Source organism: Grammomys surdaster, unplaced genomic scaffold, assembly GCF_004785775.1.
Source record: "Grammomys surdaster isolate TR1022 unplaced genomic scaffold, NIH_TR_1.0 130, whole genome shotgun sequence".
Lineage (NCBI taxonomy): Eukaryota > Metazoa > Chordata > Mammalia > Rodentia > Muridae > Grammomys > Grammomys surdaster.
In genome coordinates, this window is record NW_021604588.1 from 18,667,424 (window position 1) to 18,690,880 (window position 23,457).

Below are 23,457 nucleotides of genomic sequence, written 5' to 3' on the forward strand. Positions count from 1 at the left end.
TTGGCAGAACATAGAACCAGAAAGCCAAATCATGGCCCAAATATCTGCTCTTTTTTTTTTTTTTCCTTCTGGTAGACAGTCAAGCTGGGTGGAAACTAAACCCCAAACAATTACCAAATAGCAATAAATGAGAAAATAAAAAGCCAGCACAGCCTTTGCTCCATTCTTTATTGCTATGCCCTGGCTCGGGAGCCATAGTGTGGTATTGGTAAAGTGAACAGCTGTGTGATAAAAGCCTAGTGGACAGCTTTAACCACACTGGTCCCAGTGTAACCATCATCACATATGTCTTCTAGTCTCAAGCATCACTCTTTGACAGGAAGAACACAGCAACAGGTAACTGAAATAATTTATTTACCACTAGAGCACCACAAAACCAGACATGCATCGTGTTTTAAAATACAGCAAAATTGGTCATCAAAACATGTAACATCTGTTCTTATATCCCATTCTTTAAAACCCAGGCCAAGCATAAAATTGTACTGTTGCTTAACACATACAATCTGCTGCCCCACCCATATGCTAACACCCTCTCCCCTCCCTACTACCGTCCCTCCTGTGGCAACATTTACTAATGGGAAAGAAAGACCTGTAGAACCCACAGACTTAAACAAAAAAGATTCAAGAACCCTTAAAAGAGCAGTCAGTGCATTCAGAAGGAGAGACAAATCATACAGAACAAAACTAATGTCATTTTATCTGAGAGGAAAATATCTGCAGAAATAGGGGTGGTGGGGAATCATAGAGAAATAACAGAAATGTGGGAGGGGAAAGAATTGAAGCACAGGGGGCACATCTGGGCACATCTGTGCTACACCCGACACAGGGCCATTCACCAGCGCTTGCTCTGTCTGTCTTCTGGCTTGCAAATTCTATTCTTCATCTTAGTGAATTTTGAGGAAAGCTCCTCAGATAAGCATACAATATCAGAGAGATTCTCTTTGTATTCACACCTCACTGTGCTGCCCTCAGGATGAGACCACAAATAGCCCATCGTTTCGTGGACTGGATTATATTTTGGAGCTCTGTGACAAGGATACCCACCCTGAAAAGTCCACCATCATGTCCCACCACTGAGATCCAACAACCTCAAGCCAAGTGAAAGCTGACCTTGGCCGTACAGCGTGCTTGCTCAGGTGAACGGAAGAAGCATGCTTGCTCAGGTGAACGGAAGAATATTTTGACAAGGGAAATTTTGGTTTGTGCTTTTTTTTTTTTTCAGCCTGCAAAAAATGTCTTTCAACACCTGAACTTCAGTAAAATCAAGGAAATAATGAATGAAATTAAGAATAAAAAGATGAGTGGCGGCCTGGACTTTTCCCCCTTTTGAAAAACTCAGCCAAACTGTGTATCTTTCAATACTCCCCATGAACACCAAAAGCCCAATTAAAGAAAAAGTTGCTTCCTTTGACCTGTCTGCTTTTGAATAGCAAAAAGAATCCATAAATATATGAGTTAAAGAAACTTTTTCTAGCCCAGTCACCAAGACTCTCGAGTTCATGTTCTTAAACCCTTTCTAAACCTATGCTTGTGCTCAGTTTTCTGTGTTCATGAGGCTCCATTTTCCCAGAGGCACTGTTTACCATCCGACCTGACTCATACTGATGCAGAAAAGATGGGGGAACACTGTGGAACTCAATCCTATCTTTTTGGGCTTTGTTTTTGTTTGGTTTGATTTTCATCTTTTGGAAAATAGAAGGAACACAAGGGTGGGCAGGAGGAATAGACCCAGGTAGTTTATGTCATTAAATGGACAATAGATAAAATACAGACAAAGAAGATAGTATAAAAAAAATTGAATTTGTAGTACAGGTCAAAATCTAGGGGTTTTATTCAAAGGTACTGGCCAGCTAAAGGAAACAAACATACAATCTGAATGATCATTAAAAAAAAAAAAAGAGTCCAAGTTTAAGTTCAATCTAAGTCATAATCATTATTACAGAATATTAAAAATGTGGTAAGATCTACACATTACATGTAAAGTAGTTACTGTTTAGATTTGATAGTTTGTAAAACAGATCTGCAGTGTGTTTTCAATCATGCTGGCTTCTAGACCCGTCTATTTTAATAATATCCATGTAATTACATATACCAAGACAAAGGAAAAACCTGTATTGTAGATCAATAGCCACTTCACGGTCAAAAGTCTGACAATACATATCAAAACAGGTCAACATTTCACTGGCTTGCTTAAACTGGCAAAGAACCATTTACAATTAAAAGGGAAAAATAATCCAAATCTTCCAGATTCCCACTGATTCCAAGTTTTCTTTGTTAACAGGCCTTCTGGGCATATGGCCGTCCATGAAGCTTCGGCAGGCAGGCGGTGCACAGCTGGAGCTTTGATTTTTTCCGCAGACTTGCTCGGTCCTATAATGACTCACGAGGGTCATCCAGTATGACCTCCTTCCCCCCTGGCTTATTTGAGTTCAAATTCCTTAAGCCATCCATGAGTTTGTGGCAAAGTATTTGGTCTCCATTTGTACACCTGTTTTATTTTCCAAGGGTAATGAAAGGTTCATTATATAGTAACACACAATAAATAACCCACTGTTAGCTCTGAGGAAGGGACAGGGAGCGCATCCACTGCAGAGTAATACAGAGGAACCAGGAGAGGCGTGGGGTGAAGTGTGGGGTGGAAACAATATGTACAACTCCATTAAATGGATTTTCCTGTTTCATTTTGTTTTTCTTTCACATAATTAACTCTAACAAATTCTTCCAGTGTTTATTTTTTCCTTTAAAAAAAAAAAGATGTTTTCTTTTTGTGTCTGTCAGGAAGTAGGTGAGATGCAGACTAATGCCTTCCATTTGTTGTGGTTGTTGTGGCTGTAATTTCAGATGCCAATTTTAACAGAACACAAGCTTGCAAAATGTTTGAACTAGTACCGATTTTTTTTTCTCTCCAATTTTATTTTATTTTATTTTTTTTTTAAAAAAACACTGATGAATCAAAACTCCCTCCTGTCATGAACATCATCGTAGTTGCTGTCGTCATGCTCCGTTGTCACCGTGGTTCTCGTGTCCTGGCTTTCCCGAGGACTTTAGCTGCATTTACAAGACTTGACGATCATGTTGGAAAGCTGTTCGATCTTGGGCGTGTTGCCGATGTAGTAGAGGATGGTCAGTGGTTCCAGATCCTGGGACACGCAGCAGGGGGAAGCAGAAGCTTCGGGATTGATGGTGTTGTACAGGCTGAGGACCTGCGTGACACAACACAGAGAAAGACACAAGAAAGTGTTTAGTTTTGTTTTTAATTCTTGTGCACATGCGCATGTGTGTGCACCTGTGAGCAGGGGCCAGAAGTAAATGGTAGGCATCTTCCTCAGTCTCTTTCCACTTCATTGTTTGTTTGTTTGTTTTAGGCTAGGTCTCTCACTGAACCTGTAGCTCTTTGATTTGGCTAGATTGGCTGGGCCAGCCAACTCCAGGGATCCTCCTGTCTCTACCCTCACTGCTCTGACATCATCTCTGCCCATCTGATGCTATAGGAGTACAGTGGCCTATCTGGTCCAGCTTTTACACAGTTGATGGAAACAGAACACAGATTCTCATGCTCATATCATTTTAACGACTGAGCCACTTTCCTTGCTCGGGGCTACTGAGTATGTAATCTTAATCATGACTACTTTTTTCTTACCTCTAAATTATGGTAAGATTGGCTTGTGTCCTTAGCAACTGCAAGTTTAGAATTTTCCCACAAGTTGACTTTTGTTCTCTGTGTACATATTAAACAAATGTCTCCATAAAAAATCAGACTGAACCAAATTAAATTGCTCAAGTAGCAGATTTTCCTAACTTTTTACAATAAGTCACCTGCTATTTTTTTTCCTATATAAATTCAGAACCAAGGTTGCATGAATACCCCTTTTACATTGCCACATCAGTTAAGAGATCTCCTTGGACTCAGGGAGTCTGCTCGCTTTGTCTATGAAGTCTTGTCTTGACAGAATACGACTCTATGCTGGAGGATAAAATGATCAGTAGAGGAATAAAATATTCCATTGAAATCCTCAATAAGAACTGTAATCTGCCCTCAGGTACAGAAAGCATATCTGTCTGCAGCAGGATATCTGTCAGTCATGTGTCTTCAGCCATGTGTCTTCACGGACCAATGAAATGCCACTTACATTTTCATTTAAAACATGGTTTACTTACTATGACTTCATAATTACAGAGATGCTAAGGATGGAGGAAAAAGCAGCCTGAAAGCCACAAGCATTCTTCCTTTCTCTCACTTTGATACAGAGCCTTCCTTTGTTGCCTACACTGTATCATAGATCAGACTGACCTTGAACTCACTATACAGCCCAGGTTGGCTGTAAACTCACCATCCTCCTGTCTTAGCCTCTTGAGTTCTAGAATTTCAGGTGTGTATCACCCTCCTTCTCACCCCAAACCACTAATTTCTAGTCCTAGTTGCTCACTTTCTTACACGTTGCCTAAAGCAGTCATAGTCACCGACCCTCCATTACCATTCCTCATGCTAAATAGGGATGACTAAGTTCAAGAACTAATTAGCAAGTCCTACGACAGAAGAGAACGTGTTGCACAGAGTTCTGTAGCTTTATCCCAGTCTCCCTTACAGAGGCGTGTGGCTCTTACTGATGGAAGTGTGTAGGTCACCCAGTGATGACAGAGACATTTCCAAGGATGCCATTAATGTGTTAGTCAAACAAGTGACCTTTTCCTCGAGATTCCCTGGGATGTTTTCAACCAAGGACAAGAGACCTGTTGAGCACAGCAACACTGCCTACTTTATTAGGCTACCCCTAGCTTCTTGGGGAACTGTCCAAACCACATATTTGTGACCATGACAGTTATTCTTCCTTCTCCTTGAAAAACAAGCCAGGTCTCAGCCTTCACACACTCCCTCTGTGTATCAGGGAGGAGAATTACGTTTCCACTTGGCAACCAGGCCCTGCTTGCATTACAGCTACTGCTGCTACAGTCCAGATGAATCAGGCTGGCGAGAGAGCTCAGACAAAGGGACAGGCATGAGCCAGCTTCCCTCACATGGCTAAGCACGTGATCATCCCCGAGTACCAACCCTACAGGGGCACTGGGAAGAAGACTAGAGGAAGGGAAGCCATGTTTGTCCATTTCAATTCCAGTGCAGGCCGGTATTTGTAAATAAATAGACCTCATATTTACTAATACATAATTTTTCATAAGCAGAGAGGAGCCATTTTTATAACACAGATTGTCTAAAATAATTGATAACACCTAACTCTCAAATTCAACCCAATATGATCTCTCTGGCAGCAGATTCATTTTCCTACCCTGCAGCGAAGGCAATGTTTCTAATGCCTCTTTAATAAGGAGATTTACAGAAGCATAAAGAGCAGAACAGAAACCTCTACTTGCAGCCACAGTTTAGGAATTAAGCTCAGAGAGATGGAGTGACGGGAACTGGGTTATAAAGCAAACAAGGGCTGCAGTCCAAGGTCTGCATCGCCGAGGATTTGTTTTTATCTTGGGTTAGGCAGCCATAGCCTCTACATTCTGATTTCATTGTTTGTAGAGAAATTCTGTTTGAACAAGACCCTTTCTGAAGTCCTTCCCATCCTTAAAATCCTACACCATGAGCCACAAAGAGGAAGCTCATGGAAGTATATATTAGATATACTAGCATGCAGAAAAACTTTGTGCTCATCTAGGCTCCATCACGGCATCTGATGTTGAATTTCTTGCTGAGTTAGCCCTCTGTCCTCATTAAAGTAACTTGATAAAACACTTAGCTATATGTTCACCTTTGATCCTAGTCAAAAAGATTCAGAGAGACAGCTGTGGTAGCACATGCCTGTAATCCCAACACTTGAGAAACACAAGCAGGAAGACTGCCATATATTCAAGGCCAGCTGGTCTCCATAGTGAGTTCCAGGACAGCCAGGGCTACACAATTAGATCCTGTATCAAAAAAGTAGCAAGCAACATCAAACGATATTCATCTTAAATATACAGTTTGTATTTTACAACAACTATTGAGTTTGGCATCATCATTGTCGTCACCACCACCACCACCATCATCATCACCATCATTGCTGACTTAGGCAAGAGTAGGAGAAACCAACAATCCAGATACTTACTTTGGTGTGCTGAGTGTCTGAACTCCATAGATAAGGGCATGCCCCAGCACAGAAGTTAGCATTGTACCCTTTGGGTTCATGGATCCATTTCCATCCAAGATCCCTCTTAAAATCAATGTAAAGAGGGCGAAGGCAGCAATTATCCTGCACATTTCTGTTCAAAGAAAAAGCAGAGAGGATTTTGGAGTTGACTTTGCATGCACCTCACCCTAAATCAGAAAAAAATGACCCATTCACTTATTCCATTAACCTGGAGCACCCAGAGCCTGGTCTTAATGACTTACACTCTCACATGATGTCAACAGTGAGATACTGACAGTCCCTGGACCTTTTTCCCTTATGTATTCTGTACTCTGATCATCTTGTCTATGACCTGGAAAATCAATATACACCTCCAATGCACACAAGCATAAGCAGGAAGGCAGTTGAAAGGGGAAGAGTCTTTCCTGCAGAACATCTGCTGCACATCCAGCCTCTATGGCTGGTTTGTCCATACAATGGATAAAATAAAACAGATATTTTCAGAGAGCCCCTGGAGGCATTTTCCTTTGAGAATATATTCTATGCTTTACCATCTGTTACTAGATCAGGAATAAATCACAGTTCAAGAAATATGGAGTCTCATCACCATAATTACTGTCTCTGGCAACTGAAATGTCCTTCTCTATTTGTGACCTATGACATGGTGAACCCCTCACAAAGAGGACCCTGCCTCTGATTCACAAGTTCCCAAAAAGGGATTCCTCCTCCAACAGGAAACACAGAGAACCACACATCTACCCCTCACAAATTCATGTAAAGGTGGCAAACAATCTTTTGCACGGTTCTCTGGTTCATGACAGACCCTGCAGCTCAAGGTATGGCCATCTGCCTGCTTGTGCTATTTCTGTAACTCAGAAATAGATCAGAGCCCAGGGTGAGCTTCAAGGCATGGCATGTCTTATTTACCTAGTTAAAATCTCAAGAAAACTTATGCTGCTTGTGGGCAGAGAGCTATCAGAACTTACCAGAACCCAAGACATAGAGAAAACAGCCCAGGAGCTAAATTTCTCCCTTCATACCCAGTTCACACAGAGCTAAGGGCCACAGCACAAAACAAAAACAAATAAACAAACAAAAACTGTTAAAAGTCCTCAGGAAACCTCAACAATATGGCTGTTTAAACAAGACCTGAGCAAGGACAACCAACACCAGTTGACATGCCGACAGGGATGGGGCAAATGTCACAAGGCCCTGCTCCAACAAAGACCTACAGGCAAGATGGTGGCCAAGAAATGGAAAATTAGTCTTCCCCAGGAATGCACCCCCTAAATGGTTATCCAACACAAAGTGGTCAGCCTTCAAACATCTATAAATAATCAACGGTAAATAGACTCATCAGGTTGCATTTATATAATTATTTACATATATGTTGCACATATAATAATTGAAGAAAAAGAGGCCATGAATTTGGGAGGGAACATAGGACAAAAAGGAGGAGCTGGAGAAGGGAAATCACGTACTATAATTACATTTTAATAAAAAAAAATAAAATAAAAATATTTTTAGAAAGTCCTTGGGGAGAATGTCATTCCAAGATTCAAAAGCTCTACTGTCCAATATACCTTGAGCAGTGACTTCACTTCAGGTCAGTGTATGCAAGAGAAAGGAAAGGCAACTCAAGAGTCAGTAGACTCAAACACACGTTTTTTTATTTTCATTTCTTTACCTAAAGCAATAGGCGGCATCCAAAGCACGCTTCTTCCGCCGGCTGGACTGTTGTGACTCCAGTCTGTAGGAGGGCAACAACATTAGCAGGAGATGTGGGGTCTTCCCACTGTTTTTTTTCCTAGTTGACTTTATAGTTTTCTGATCACCACTGGCATATGTGGAGGTGCCATCAATACCTTGAAAAAATGCATTTGGGTAATAAACATTTAGCTTTACCTTTATCAAATATAAGCAGCAATATTTATATAATATAGTTGTGTCCCCCACCCCCGTATATGGTCACAAACAGCAGTGACAACTACTACAGCCGCATTCACTGGCTACCATCATTCCCCACAGCAACAGATATGGCACAACAGGCCTCCCACAAGTGACAAGAAACACATCTAAATGGGCCTCTTGTCCAAAGGCGGTGCTGTGTTGAAGACAGGGCTGTTACTGGGAAAAGTCACTACACAAGAAGTCTTTGACCTATGGTCCAAGGGCAACCTAGGCAGTTTATTTTAGTCCATCCTCAGTGTGGGCTGTGTGCAGGCTCTCAGCAACAGAACACTCGGCCATAGAGCCTGCCTTGTCACCCACTGGTTCCCTCTTCTCCTGAGACTGCTCCACTCAGAAGACTTCCCTAATGAGCATAAACTGAGGCTTAGCTGAATGGCCACGAACTAGGTTTAGGTGAAACAGGAGTCACCCTTACCTAATGCTATTTTGGGAAGCTGTGCAGAAAGAGCTTTTTCATTTATTTTATGGCATCCTCAACACTTTTCTGATTCCATCTGAGATTTAGAAACCTGAGCTCCCTAAAGCATGCTCAAGAGGCTGCCAATTTAAGCATTTAATCTCCACTCAGGAGAATCGTGGCTAGGCTAGAGACTGAAATAAATCTCTACACCTCTGGGAGTGTTTTTCCATAACCAAGGGCCACTGAGGATTTCTAAAAGTGGATGGAGGTCCCAGGTGGGGTTCTAAGGGAATGAAGGCAGATGCCACTGCAGCACGTGGGTGCAGACTTCTCTTTCACCTTGTCAACCAACAATTCACTGCCTAATAAGCCAAGTGACTTGAACCCTCAGCATCTTAAAAATGAGCAGGGGAAATAGAGGTTTCATTCTATGTTTACTAGTTGCTACAGAAATCTGGTAGGGAAGCCACTTGCAATTACGGGTGCAAGCTAGCAAAAGGCAGTGTGTCCCAACGCATGGAGGATGAGTTACAGAAGCTGAGACATGAGGCAACTCTTTTTTTGGGTAAAATATACTTGTCGATGCTTGAAATTTTGCTTAGGGGACTAGAAATGGATTTCCTTAAATTCTTGTTGCTTACTAATCTCAGCAGATGGGAAGTTGATTGGCTTAAGTGAAGAAAAACGGGTGGCTTAATTGGCTGATAGTTCACAGGGTTAACTAGCCAGTTTCATCACTGGGTATGAAGCAGTGAAAACCTGGAGTCTACTCTTTTCTCCCACCCTTTCCACTTAAAAGAAAATATTGTTATTTTATTTTTTTAATTCTGCATGTGCGTCTGTGTGTGCACTTGAGTACAGGTGCCCTTGGAAGTCAGAAGAAGTCATCAGATTCCCCTGGAGCAGGAGTTATAAGCAGTTTCAAGCTCTCTGGTGGGGGTTTTAGGAATTAAACTCAGATCTTAACCATTGAGCCATCTCTCCAGACCCATCTTCTACTATCCACTGCTAAGCAAATCATTGCCCAAATGAATAAGAGTTCCCACACCTCACGAAACAACGCCACTTTCACATGCAAACTGACTTTACCACACCTCCCCTCCCACCCCAAAGAGATTCTCAGAGTAAAAACCAAGCTTCAGTTACCTGCGAATCTCGCCTCCAGCTCTTCACTTTTATTCGGGATGATGTAATTATTAGACGGTACGAAGGTACAGCAGGGGCAGTGTAGACTTATTTTAAATCCTAGGTTCCTGTCTGGAAAACATTAAGTTAAGGGAGTCATTTGTATGTGTGTCTATGTCTGCGGACAATTCACAAGCTGTTGGGGTCAAATCTAGGGAGAGAGAAAGAAGGTTCTTTGTAACCTTTGTGGTGAAGCCACTCCTGCACGGCGTCCGTCACGTCAAAGGAGAGCCATTCACCTTCTGCTCTGGTTTTCACAACCTTGCTATCAATGTAGCGCTGGGTGGGAGATGTTAAGTCTTTGGATTTAAGGATCTAGAGAGAAAAAAGAGCAAGAGAGAGCTTGTTGGCTGCTGACAGCATGACCAAACACAAACCACTCATGTTATAACAAGTCATTATTGACCCTGGGCTCCAAGTCTGGACTCATGCACTGTCATCCCGACAACTGTGGTCACATGCATGAGAACACAACACCAGGCCTTTCCTTTGAAAAGTATAACTACTCAGTCCTCTGTGTGTTCTGATAAAGATGACAACTACCGTAAAGTCTGATGTTGAAAGAAAAGTGACATCCCTTATACGTCGCTGACAGAAGCCCTGTGAGAACGCACCAAGAAGGTTGTGCTATGAAATCTGCATCTTCATTGTTGTGTCTCCTTACTTTTTGGGTTTGGGGACCTGGGAGATGAGGGTAGGGTTCAGAAGAGCCCGCCCTCCTCCTCAAGTCTCTGGATTATAAATCTTCTAAGAGAGAGACAAGGGTCTGGCTCCTGTTTCCCAAGTCCATTGGTACTAAAATATGTGTCCTGGTTTTGGAAGTAAACCTCTGGCTGGGATTTTGACTCTCAGTGTAGCTTGTGATTTATGATGAAATCCGCATCCTGCCATCTCAGAAAGATTCGGGCAGGAGTAGTCTGGCACAGTGTGCCAGTGAGAGTCTAAAAAAGGCTGGCCTGAACACCAAGACTTCAGGAAGATAAGGAAGTCACTGTGACAGGATGCTCACAGGTTTCAATGGGAAGTGTTCATCAGCAGTGGCTTCTACCTGTCTAATTTAAAACAATCATGTTGTATGAACTAAAATATGACCATGAGTCTCCCAGAGCTCTAGTGAATCCAATGTCCACTGCAGTGGATTGCCTTTCAGCAGTACTTAGGGGCTCAAACCATAGTGTTTTATACATGTCTTCCTGGTACTCAATCTAACTTTGAGGGTGTTCCATATTTAGTCCCTCCAGTGAATTCATAAGCTTCTCCAGGTCATAGGAACTTGACATCATTTCAAAGTGTAGTACTCTTCTGTATCAACAACTACTAATGACTCTCTAGACACCTGGTAGTTACCATTCCCCGGTAAACTATAAAACCAAAACATGTTACCTTCCAACTAGGTGCTTGTGTGTTTCCCCCAACACCCACAGTTTGTTTCAAGTAACATGGCAACAAATGCTTCCAGGAATATTTGGGGTTAGTGTAGATTCAACTCCAGGACTGACAAAGTACGGAGAAGAAAGTAGCAAGGGAAAGGGCTTACCTAGCAGCCACAGGACCCTGAGATAGAGCCCCAAGGCAAGGAAAGAAGAAAGGGAGGGAGGGATGGAGAGAGGGATGAAGGAGGGAGGGACAGAGGAGGGGGAGGATGTACGGAGGGTTAAGGAGATGAGAGGGAGAGACAAAGAAAGAAGGAAAGAGAAAGGAAGAAAGGGAAGGAAGGGAGGAAGTAGGGAAAAGAAAGGATGGTATAAAAGGAAATAAAGCAATAAAGGAGGGGGGAGGGAAGGAAGGACAAAGGGGAAGGGAAAGATGAAGAATGGAGAAGAAAAGGAAAAGTAGAAAGAAGGGAAGAGAAGGAGAGAGGGAGAGGAAGGGAAAGAAAGGAAAGAAAGAAACCATACATACATTTACATGCTCAGGCGCCCTCATGAACTTTAGACAAACTTACTCCATGGGTCTCCCTCACCCCCCACCCCCAGTGGACAAACCCCACTAAGGGGAAAAATATGGGGTAGTCACGATCCTGCAATAGGCAAGAGGTTCTTTTTAATAGTTAAAGAAAACCAATGCTTGTGACTTGAGGGCTGAGTACAATGGGCTCTGGGCTTAACACACGCTATTTAGTTTAATTTAATCCTCCAAAGATTCCTGTAAAGCAGATTAAGCAAATGGAAAATCAGAATGGATTCAAAGCCCTCCCCACCCTGGAGCCATTTTCCCACTTTGTTATGACAGTCAGGGTGGGGTCACGACCCTTTTTCATAGAGTACAAGGAATTCAATAATCAAGCAAAAAGTCTTTGAACAAGATTATAATAAATCTTGATGCACGCAGAAGGCATATGTAACGGAGGCTGACATAAATATTGAAGATAAAGTGCAGCATCCATTGAGTCTCTGGGGATAAGAGCCTGTCTTGGGTGATTAAGATACAACTTATCCAGCTGAGAATAAAGGGCCCAATGTGTGCAATACAGAATAAGAAGGATAAAAACATAGAGGAAAGAAAACTTCACCCACTCCCCATGTTGGCTATCAGCTCAGAGCATGCCCAGAACTCATCCTTCTGCTTTGAATTTTTCTCCTAGTAGGTTTCTTGTGGTAGTGTATTGTCATATGGGAATTTGCATATTTTCTGTTCTATTGATTAACAGGGTATAACTTATCCATTTTCATACAATTAATATTTAGGGATACTACCCAGAACAAAACCTCATTCTCATTGTTGAATTAATCATATATATATATATATATATATATATATATATATATATATATATATATATATTTTATAATATGCTGGACTGATATGTTTATAAATCTCTCATGTAAAATTAAACATTTTTCAAATATGTATTAGATAGATAGATAGATAGATAGATAGATAGGCAGATGATAGATAGATAGATAGATAGATAGATAGATCACATGTACATGATTCTATCTATACACACACATCACACAAAAACAGACTAGATCTGTCAACTTCCCATTATATTTTAGCCTTTGCTGCCCAGGCCTTTCTCCTGTCTCTAAACCAGGGCAATGAATGTGAGCAGCTGCTGGTTCCTTCTGGATCCAAAGCCACTTGTTTCTGTGTTTCTTTCTACACGTTATCATGGCCGAGGTAATTTGGCCGATGAGAAGCTGCCTTCCTTGGCCCAGTTAACCAGTGTTGCCCATCCATTCCAGACTCTATCCTCTGCAGTATGCTGGGGCTCTTTGAGTACATTACATCCTAACCACTTCTGGTATTTCCAGTTGAACTGTGTGCTTAGCAAATGCCCATTGAGCAAGTTTCTCAGCTGGCTGGTGACACCTGGACTTGGTATTGAGATTATCCAGGCTAATTAAATGGCTAAAAGCTGTTGCTATACAAGACCAACGGAAAAGGGGGCTAGCTATTGCTTCTGTGAAAAACAAAACAAAAAACCATTAAGGTCTTCATGATGATGACTTGCTGTAAGGAAAAAAAAATGTATTTTTGAAAACAGTGTGGCAGTTCCTCCAAAGAATAAAGAGAGTTACTACTCGATCCAGAAGAAACAATTCCTACCTATAACCAAAAAAAATTGAGAGCCCAGACACAAGCACATAATATATATATCAATTACCTTAGTCACTGTTCTATTGCTGTGAAGAGATAGTATGACCAGGGCAGCTTATAAAACAAAGCATTTAATTGGGAGCTTGGTTATCGTTTCAGAGGATTAGTCCATGATCATCATAGTAGGTAGCATGTCACCAGGCAGGCAGGCATGATGCTGGAACAGTAGCTGAGAGCTTATATCCTGATACACAGGCAAGAAGTGGGGTTGAGAAAAGACTGGGCCTGGCATGGGCTTCTGACACTTCAAACCCCACCCCCAGTGACACACTTCCTCCAGTCAGTCCATACCTTTTAATTGTTCCTAAACATTCCACCAACTGGAAGATGCATATATGAGCCTATGGGGTCATCCTCATTTAAACCACCATACCGATGTCCATAGCAACATCATACCCAGAGCCAAAAGGTAGGGATGTATGGACTAGCAAAATGTAATACACACATACCATAGACTCTTGATGAGCAGAGAAAGGGAATTCTGAAAGAGGACATCAAACTCAATGAAGGAAGCCAACACAAAACCCAAAGGACCTCACTCACAGGAGAAGACAGACCAGGAGAGTTCATACAAAAAGAAAGCTGAATCATTGTTGTATGGGTTGGGGGGTGAGGTAATAAGTCACTATAGGGATAAATGGAAGCAGAGTGTCTGTTTTGGATGATTTAACGTGAACAACAACAATCCTGGGCTGGAGAGATGGCTCAGTGGGAAAAGGTATTTTTTTGCCATGACCGATGTTCCTGGTTTAATCCTCAGCACCTACATGGTCAGAGCAGAGACCCCTCCACATTGTCCTCTGATCCCAACTGAAGCAGCACTGCACACTCACACACCACATATGCACACACTCATAGTTACTTTGGTTCTTTTAAAGATGGGGGTGGAGGGCGGAGGCTTAAAATACTGGCAGTGGGCAGCAGTCTTAACCACAGAGCACTGAGAACATGATGCCCCTGGCAGCAAACAGACACAGCTCAAAGGTGCATTTTATTCTTTGTATATATTTTATCACAGTATTTTTTTTCTAATTTTAGGTAAGAAAGAAAGATATAAAATAAATTCTGAAACAAAATAGTACTACAAATCTAGAAAGATCCTACTCTTTGGTCTTCAGTGATTTTCTTGAATCTTCTCTGTTTTAAAGAAAGTAAAAAAAAAAAAAAAGGATTAAAGATGGCAAAGTCTGGGCTGGAGAGATGTTCAGAGGTTAGGAGTACTGACTGCTCTTCCAAAGGTCCTGAGTTCAATTCCCAGCAACAACATGGTGGCTCACAACCATCTGTAATGGGGTGTGATGCCCTCTTCTGGTGTGTCTGAAGACAGCTACAGTGTACTCATATAAATAAAATAAACAATTCTTAAAAAAGAGAAAGATGGCAAAGTCTGATAGGATCATTGAAAATATATAACACACACACATAGTATAGCTTTGTAAAATTCCTAAAATTCTTAGAAATTCTTAGAAAACACAGCCACAACATGCTAACTCGTGTGAGCATATATACACAGACTCATATGTATTGAAGTTAAGGTAATTTAAAGTTTGTCTCCTTTTATAACCTGCGTGTGTGTGTGTGTGTGTGACACACACACTCTCTCTCACCCATGAGTGACTTAGTGGACATGCAGGGGTCAGAGGACAACTTGTCGGAGTCGGACCGGACTCTTGTCTTCTACCATTATGAGTCACAGGGATCAAACTTCCGTCTTCATGTTTTGTAGCAAGCACCTTTACCCATGGAGCCATCCCACAGTCTCTATCTTTAAAGAACTGAACAACAACAGTTCCTTGCTGAATTATAAGCCAGGATAGATTGACTGGGGATGGGGTTGAGGGTTCTAATGACTTGAAAATGAGATTTACCTGTCTCTGGCTTAGCTGCCGCCCACAGTGCTGCATTGATTAGGCTACCAGAACGGACAAGTCATATGCAACATGTGTAAAATACATCTCACCTTTGGCAAGGTTTTAAGTCCTTCACGGAGTTACAAAACCACTACACAAAAGGATTCATTCATCCCTCCACCCCTGGAAAGCAGCCAGCTGGGGAGTGGCTAGAGGTGAAAGTCACTGTGTTACTGAATAGTTTGGGGGTTGAAAAAAAAAAAAAGTAAAAGTCTAGTTGGAAATTACAGCCAGAGAAAAATCTTCACCATAAAAGAATAATACTATAACTCAACTTGGGATTTGGCTCAATGCCAAAGGTGACATCTCTCCATGAGATACCACAGTCTTGCAAGAAAGCTTTGGGAATTGGACATTGCTATCCATTTCCTGGCATTAATGACCCTGCAGAGAACTGAGGAGGCAGTTCAACCAGCCTTCTAACGAAAGAGAGATTTTACAACAGGGCTATAGAGAAAACCCTGAGCTAACTATTGTCAGCTCATCTTGCTGCAACATGGTCTTAATGTTTCCAGTATTCCAACTGTCATTAACATCTAGGAGTTCTTAAATAGAAGTAGGGTTTCCAGTGTATTAACGAATGCTGATTTAAGTGTATGCTCTCTTGGCTACGGCCATGAACCTCTTGCTTGTGCTTGACCCCAAGTTATGAACTTCTGAATAAGAAAACTGGAGACTGGAGAGGCACTGGAGAGACCAAGGGCTCCAGTCTAACCCAGCTCTCTCTTCTCTCTTCTTGTGCAAAGGGCCCTCCTCTCCTCTTGACTTTACATGAAAGGACTCTGTCTGTCACCTCTAGATATTTCAGATTCTTTATATTCTACCTTATCTGGACATTTCTACCAAGCAGGCTCAGTTCACTGTAGTTCTGCTGCCTTGTGTCTGCACGGCCAATTGGGCTCTTCAAATATTTCCATGCTTGTTTTCATTCCAACAAAACCCCTATGGGGTAGACAGCATGGTTCTGAATCTCTACACCCTATAGCTAAAGAGGGGAAAATCTGAAGTGCTGCTCACACGCACTGGCAAAGCCTGGAGGAAGAGCCAGGATACTTAGAGAAGAGGGTTTTCTAATACTGCCTTTTGCTCATTGTAGCAACCTGTGAAATATTCTCTCTTCTCTGTGACAGCCTCGGTCATAAGAGCTGGCTTCCTTTAGGTCGAATACAAGGTGTTTCACTGTTCAGGTAATGCCTCGACTCTCACCCCCAGCACTGGGCACTGAGCCAAGGCCTGTGCTCTGTAGGCAAGTGCTTTATCACTAAGCTATATTGTCAGCCCTCTTATTTTTAATTTTAACACAGGATCTCACTGAGTTGCTCGTGCTGGCTCTGAGCTCATTCTGGATCAGGCTGACTCTGAACCTCCTGCCTCTGCACCCCACCCCCACCCCTTGGGTAGCTGTGACTTAGGTCTGTGCTACCAAGTAAAGCTGTCTTTTCAGTGTCTCTCTAAAGATTAGTTATTCAATAAAGTCCATATGTGGTCTAGACTATGGAAAGGATACAGAATGTGGTGAATGTGGACTGGGCGACATTTACTTTTCTTGTTTGGGGCACGCTTTTAATGTAAATGACATACTTGGGCAGTAGCCACATCCCTCATCCATGGAGTCAATAGCTTCTGTTTCTATCTGTCTGTCTCTGTCTCTATGCCTTTGTCTCTGCCTTTATCACGTTCTCTCTCTCTGTCTCTCTCTTTGTCTCTCACTCTGTCTCTCTCTGTCCCCCCCGCCGTGTGTGTGTGTGTGTGTGCGCGTGTGTGTGCATGTGTGTGTGTGTGTATGTGTATGTTGCTAGACTCTTAATGAAAGGTAGGTAAAAAGACTACAGCTTTAGCCATTTTCTTTGATTTTTTTACTCAAAGATGAGGTCTGAGTTACCGAGGTTGGCCTTTAATGTGCTATGTAAGTTAATCAAGCATAGAAATTATGATCCTTCTGATCCAATAATCCACTTAACTTGGATTACAGTCATACACCATGATGCCCAGCAAATCTATCCATCTATCCATCTATCTATCTATCCAACCATCTATCTATCTATCCAACCATCTATCTATCTATCTATCTATCTATCTATCTATCTATCTATCTATCTATCTATCTATCTATCATCTATCTATCTATCATCTATCTATCTATCTATCTATCTATCTATCTATCTATCTACCTATCATCTTTGTCTTGACATCACATCTGTTACTGCCTTTCAATGTCTTCATCATGTTAGTGTCAAAGCAAATATCACAGCACCCAAACCAGGGCCCATTGCTGATGCAGTTACTTCCTTCCTGGCTGGTTGTCCCTGGAGTCATACTTTATGATGCACTATCTACAGCAGAGAAAGTGGAATTTCAATGAAAGAGCTGCAAGACCTGTTAGGTGAGAGGTCTCACTCACCTGAGCGAAAGGACAGCCTGTTCTACTCACTCTGTGTCCCTTGAGGATCACTGGAGACTCCTCTGATCTATGCAAAGTGGCCTTGAAAATGATCAATGCTGGGAAAAGTGCAAAGACCTTAGGAGTCAGGCACACCCAAACTCTCACTCTCTAAACCTGGGAATTTGCAAAACCAAATTACACATTAGTTAAATTGTCACGAGATGTCACTCTTCTGGTGCATCTCTGATTTCATGGGGTCCTCTTTTTATGGACATTAGTCAGTCAGCTGGCTATTATGGGGCTGTCCTCCTCCAGTATGGTCCCATCTTAACTAATTATTTCTGCAGTGAACTTACTTGCAAAGGAGATCATATTTTAGGAACTAGTACTGTGGGGAGGGGAGACAAACTCAGCTGTGACAGTGCTCACATGTTGTGCTGTGTGGGAACTTTGAGATGTGTGACCTAGCAGTAATATCCTTCAGGGCAAGGAATGTTCTTTTCAATGCTTCCTTATTGTTCCACACAATCTTCCCCTGGCACCTTATACAACCCTGTCTTGGTAAATTCTTATCACTAATAAACCTAGAAGCTTTCCTCAAGTGATAAGTAAGTCCTTGAACTATCAGTTTTTGATCATGACAAATGAAAACTCCCTTGGGCTTTATACATACCCACACAGCAACCACAGAGGTTACACATATACTGAGAGCGGAATCGTTAGGGTCTGTGACAGGATACTGGACATGAGGCTTTCTGCTTTATTACGTTACTAGGAGAATACCAACAGGAGCAGGGGGTAGAAGGCAGAAAACAGACAATGCCCAAGTGATGGAACTTTCTAGAGAATCAGAGTTGGATGAAATGATTTTTTCTTTTCCAGAGGCAGAACTGTGACTCTGCTCCTTATCATACTTGGACACTTGATTTGCCTCACAAATCAAAGCTGCCATTATTATCTTTGGAGGTGGCTTAGCCAGCCTAGTAGTTACTACTTCTGCTAAGGCCATGTTCTATAATTGTCATGGCTCCTTTGTAATTGTACCCTTCCAAGAAGTCCCAAGTAATGTATGCCTGACAAAGATCTATTGAAAGCTTGCAGAGTCAGCCTGCAATTCTCATGAGTGTTTTCTCTTTATAGTATATAGCTCAGTACTTGATATACACGTATGATATGCATAACCATGTGCACCCATGATTAAGAAGAACACACAGAATCTTTATTGACCTTTATGTTAATGCTATGTGTTCACACACACACATAGAGAGAGACAGAGACAGAGACAGAGACATATACACGCACAGATATCTAACACAGACATAGACACACAAATACATAACACAGATACACACACAAACATAGATACACACAGATATAGACACACACACATAGACATACAGACACACATACACACCACTCCACATCACTCTGTGATGGAAACAGGAAACACCTTCAATTATCTATTGTTCCCCTTTCTTTCCTTCATTTTCTACAGATGGGCCTTTGTGCCAACTGTGACTGCATACGGCATAAACAAGTAAACTCACTTCTCCTGGTCTAAGGGATGAAAGAGACCTTTGTCACTTAAAATCTAGACGCTGCAGCTCAGGGGAACATGTGAGGCCATCACAGACCTCTCTCCCAGCTTAAGAATGGATTCTACCAGACTGAATCACATGGATGCAGAAGAGAGACCATGCAGCATAGCATTCAATGGTTTGAGGACATGGTATCCTTTTGTTGGCTGAACTCCCTCACTCCTTGGCAGCTATGCTGCCCAGCTTAGGACTGGGCCATTGATGCAGTTGTCTCTTGCCACAGATGGGGCTGAGTCTAAATTAAGCCCATGGACTGACTGCCTGGGGCTTTCTTCCAATTTTCTTCTCTGATTTCCTCTTCTAATTTTCTGAGCTGACAGTAACACACATGAGCTTGGAAAACACATTTCTAATAACTTCTTTCCACTTCCTGGTACCTACAATTCATGTGAATTATACATTATGTACATCTTTACATTCAGCAGAGTGTTTTCATTCCTGGGAGAGACTACACAGTAATAAGCTTAAATAAGTCAATAATAGGTCTATTTTTGTTCATTTTTTAAAATGATGGAGAGCTTGGGGATTATCTTCTTAGTTTGCTTCTTGCCGCAGTGACAAGATACCTGAGGCTGGGTACTTTGCAGAGAAAAGAGATTTATCTGGCTCTTTGTTTAGGAGTGTAAGTGAGGGTATGTGAGTTATATCATAGCATGGTAAGAGTGTGTGCCAAAGTGGCATGAGTAAACAGAGAAAGGCCAACACAGGGTAGCCTTGTTTCACAGTCTATGCATAGTAAAGAAGGCACTGAAATGGCTGCTCCATGATGGAGGAATGTTTCTATTGTGGGAGAGAGAGAGGGAGAGAGCATCTAGAGGCATCTGGAAGAGTTCAGAGCCTAGAAAATGAGGAACAAACTAGACATGGCCAAGGCTTGAGAAATGGGAAGAATGGCAGAGAATGTTGATAGAGGATATGAAGAATAGAGAAAGCTGAAATAGTAGGGAGGGCATGGGAGGTGGGGGGATCTTGACCTTATAAAGAAGGGGGGTCTGGAACAACCTGGGAGAGATCATAGCAGACTGTGGGAGTGAGAAGGGCCAGGTTAGCATGGGTGCTTTGGTAAGTATGTAAGTAAATATAAACAGGGACTGAGGGGGCCTGGAGGCCAGCATGGGCTTGGATGTGCTAATAGATGTCACAGGTATATGTCAGTAGAGACCCACATGTCCTATCTGCAGAGGCAATGAAAATGACTCCCTTTATTAGATGAGAATCCCTTTCTTACATTCCTGAGGAATGCTGGCTTTTATCTAACCACCAGAAATCCTTCTCTATATGGCCCAGCTTGAATTGAACCTAGACTCAATTTTGGACCAAGTCAGTGGGTCTGTCTTTTTAGGGGAAATTGAAGTACCCTTTTGACCCAACATATAACAAGCCACTTTGGCTAGCCAATTTGGTTAAGTTATTCTTTGGTTAAAGAATAACTCAGTCTCACTAGACTTAATTCCCACCACAACATAGAAATCAACCACTGTCAAGGTGCTTCCTTCAAGGCACTAATTTCCCATCATTCCTCACTCTTCAATGCTCTACCACTTGACTACACCCTTCTACTGGAGGTCATGCCTTAAGTACATGTGTCATTAAGAGACAAGCCATGCCTAAACCCAAGAGTATCAGTTTCATTAACTTGTTATAGAATCTTATTTTTTTTTAAACCTACATTGTTATTATGTATGTTGTCAGCTTCTGAATAAACAACAGAAAATGGGTAGGTAAGTGTTGAAGTAATTATTTTTTTTAAAAAACAGCTGCCAGTCAATCCGCCTATCTAAACTGCAGTGCCTCTGCCTAGCCCAGCCGCCATGTTTCTCTGCCAGAGGCCACATGCATGCTGCAGCTAGAAATGGCCAGCTAGAAACACCAGCCCTGCCACCAACGAGATGTCAGCGTGGGAGATAGCTCTGCCAATCTTCCACGCTGACTCTGCAAGGCTGGGCATTGCCCAGACCATCCTGCCATCCACGTGGGCCCGGAAGGAAAAAAAAATGAGACTCTAATGTTTAAAGATTAATCAAAGGCTTTATATGTTTAGTAAAGCTCAATAACAATATGCCCATACAAAGAGAGTTGTTTCCCAATTAGCTAGCCTAAATAAAAGTAGTTACCCGCACTGCTCTCCATACCTGCATGGCTTTCCATCCTCGTACATCTCTGCTCTCTCTAACTCCTCCTCTTCCTCTTCCTCTTCCTCTCCTTACTCCTCCCATCTTAGCTCCACCTACAGGTAAGCACATTCCTTTCTCCATCAATATTTGGAGAGAGATCTTTAAAAATCAATGTAGGACATGTTCCAGAGCTAAAGAAGTGAGAGTTCTTAAAGAAGCACTTATGATGTCACTCCATTTATTTTAACAATGTTCTTGTTGTGATTTATTTTTTCTTGACTTCATTCAAAAGCATCTACTAAGAAGCTATTGTGCAGACATGGGTACCAGGGCAAGGGAAAAGAAGCATTAAGATGGAGTGAGCTGATGATTAAGAGCATCATCAAAAAGAAAAGAAGAGCTGAGGGCAGAGGTGTCTCTGTTGAAAAGTAGACCCTGAGGTAACAGACAGGGTAAGGCACAAAGTTACTAACAAGTTATAGGTGGAAGCCAGGCATTTGTGGATAGCTCTAGTAGTGTATTGTGGGTAGACAGAAGAATAAACACAAATCTTAGGAGGAAATGTGTAGAGAGTGGATGAGATGGACCAGGGACCAGCATTTGGGAACTGTATAGTAGTCTAAGGCAGAAAGTAATACTTTCACACTAGCATGGCCACAGGAGGCTAACAGGCTCTGACTTCTCATCTAACTGAAAACCAGCATCATTGTCTAAACTCTCCACTAGTACAGCAGTTAAAAATAAAATCAATAATACCTGTAGTGGTTTGAATAGGTTTTTCCCCCATAGCCTCAGTGTCTGAATGCTTGACCCACCGAGAGTGACATTATTAGAAGGTGTGTCCTTGTTAGAATACATGTGGTCTTGTTGGAGGAAACCTGTCACTGTGGGGTGGGACTTTGAGGACTCCTACTGCTCATGCTCCACTCAGGATGGAGAAGAGCCTCCTTCTGTGGAGGAGCCTGTGAAGGATAGTCTTCTCTTAGCTGCCTTCTGGTCAAGATGTAGAACTCTTAGCTCCTCCTCCAGCATCAGGTCTGCCTACCTGCTACCCTGCTTCCCACCATGATGATAATGAACTGAATCTCTGAAATTGTAAGCCAACCCAATTAAACACTTTCCTTTATCAGAGTTGCCTTGGTCACGGTATCTCTTCACAGCAATAAAACCCTAAGACATCACCTTTCAAATATCTAGATCTGTCCTTGAGGAGGTGTCCTCAAGACCTGTGTTCTAATAATCCTACTTCTAGAACAAAAGTCTATCAAAAGCTATTTTGAACTTATCAAAACATCAGTGTCACAAAATAAGCATATTTTCTCCCTTGGAAGAGACTTTAGCCTCAAAGAAGTTATAGAAGAGTTGGGATACTAAACATTTGCAGCAGGATAAAAAGAACTTTATTGAAAGCCAGTTCAGAGGGGGTTGGAGAGATATCTCTGTGGTTAGGGTCTCTTCCAGGAAATTCATTCTCAATGTCTACACTGGGAGGTTCACAACCATTTGTAATTCCAATTCTGGGGAATCCAATGCTTCCGTTTGGCCTCTGTGGGCACTAGGCACATGCAGTGCCGTATTCACACAAATTAAAAAAATTAAAAACTAATTCAAAATAGCAAATTTCTTTGATGATGGACCAAGAAATCATAGTAAGGGGCAGGGAACAAAGTAAAGGGTTGTCCCCATTGATTTAACTGCTTTACAGTAATTCTTCAAAAGTCACATCACAGCCTGCCCACTCACTGTCCTTAGAGATTTAATCAAGCAAACACACAAGCCCTAAAATGACATTAAGCACTATGCTCTGCTCTACTCTTAGCAAGAAACAGGTCAGACCAAATCCAACTGGAGAGAACAGACAGCACTGAAATTCATTTCCTGACCACAAGACAGTTATAGAGTACCTCCTTTAGGTGACCAGTAGATCCAGATAATAGTCCACCTCTGCTTTTTATATGCTACTGCTTGGAAGGCATGTTGCCTCAGAGACTCATTCAAGAAAACCTTTCCCTCCGGTTCATGATGTTGAGGCTAAGAAAGAAGAGAAATTTGCTGGGCCAAAAAGCCAACATGGAAAAAGGTAAGGATCAAAAGCAAACCCAGCTGACTGGTTACCACACCACGCTCTTTTTCTTCTCTACTCCAAACGGCTCCTGCACAGACGGTGTGGGAACTATTCTCTA

At 42.0% G+C, this 23,457-nt stretch overlaps 1 protein-coding gene across 2 annotated transcripts in view; it reads right to left on the reverse strand.

Moving 5' to 3' along the window:
• Positions 1-564: 564 nt before the first annotated feature.
• The window catches only part of Tgfb2 (transforming growth factor beta 2), a 92,167-nt gene continuing 69,274 nt past the window's right edge, over positions 565-23,457 (reverse strand). Inside the window, exons 3-7 of one of the 2 annotated variants that reach the window (XM_028759362.1) lie at positions 9,849-9,981; positions 9,628-9,738; positions 7,798-7,860; positions 6,090-6,243; positions 565-3,203 (exon numbers count right to left, since the gene is read on the reverse strand). In XM_028759362.1, the coding sequence (XP_028615195.1) occupies positions 3,125-3,203; positions 6,090-6,243; positions 7,798-7,860; positions 9,628-9,738; positions 9,849-9,981 (540 nt within the window). In that variant the 3' untranslated portion in view covers positions 565-3,124. Of the gene's footprint in view, positions 3,204-6,089; positions 6,244-7,797; positions 7,976-9,627; positions 9,739-9,848; positions 9,982-23,457 lie in introns of both variants that reach the window. The other variant, XM_028759354.1, reaches the window with a different exon arrangement.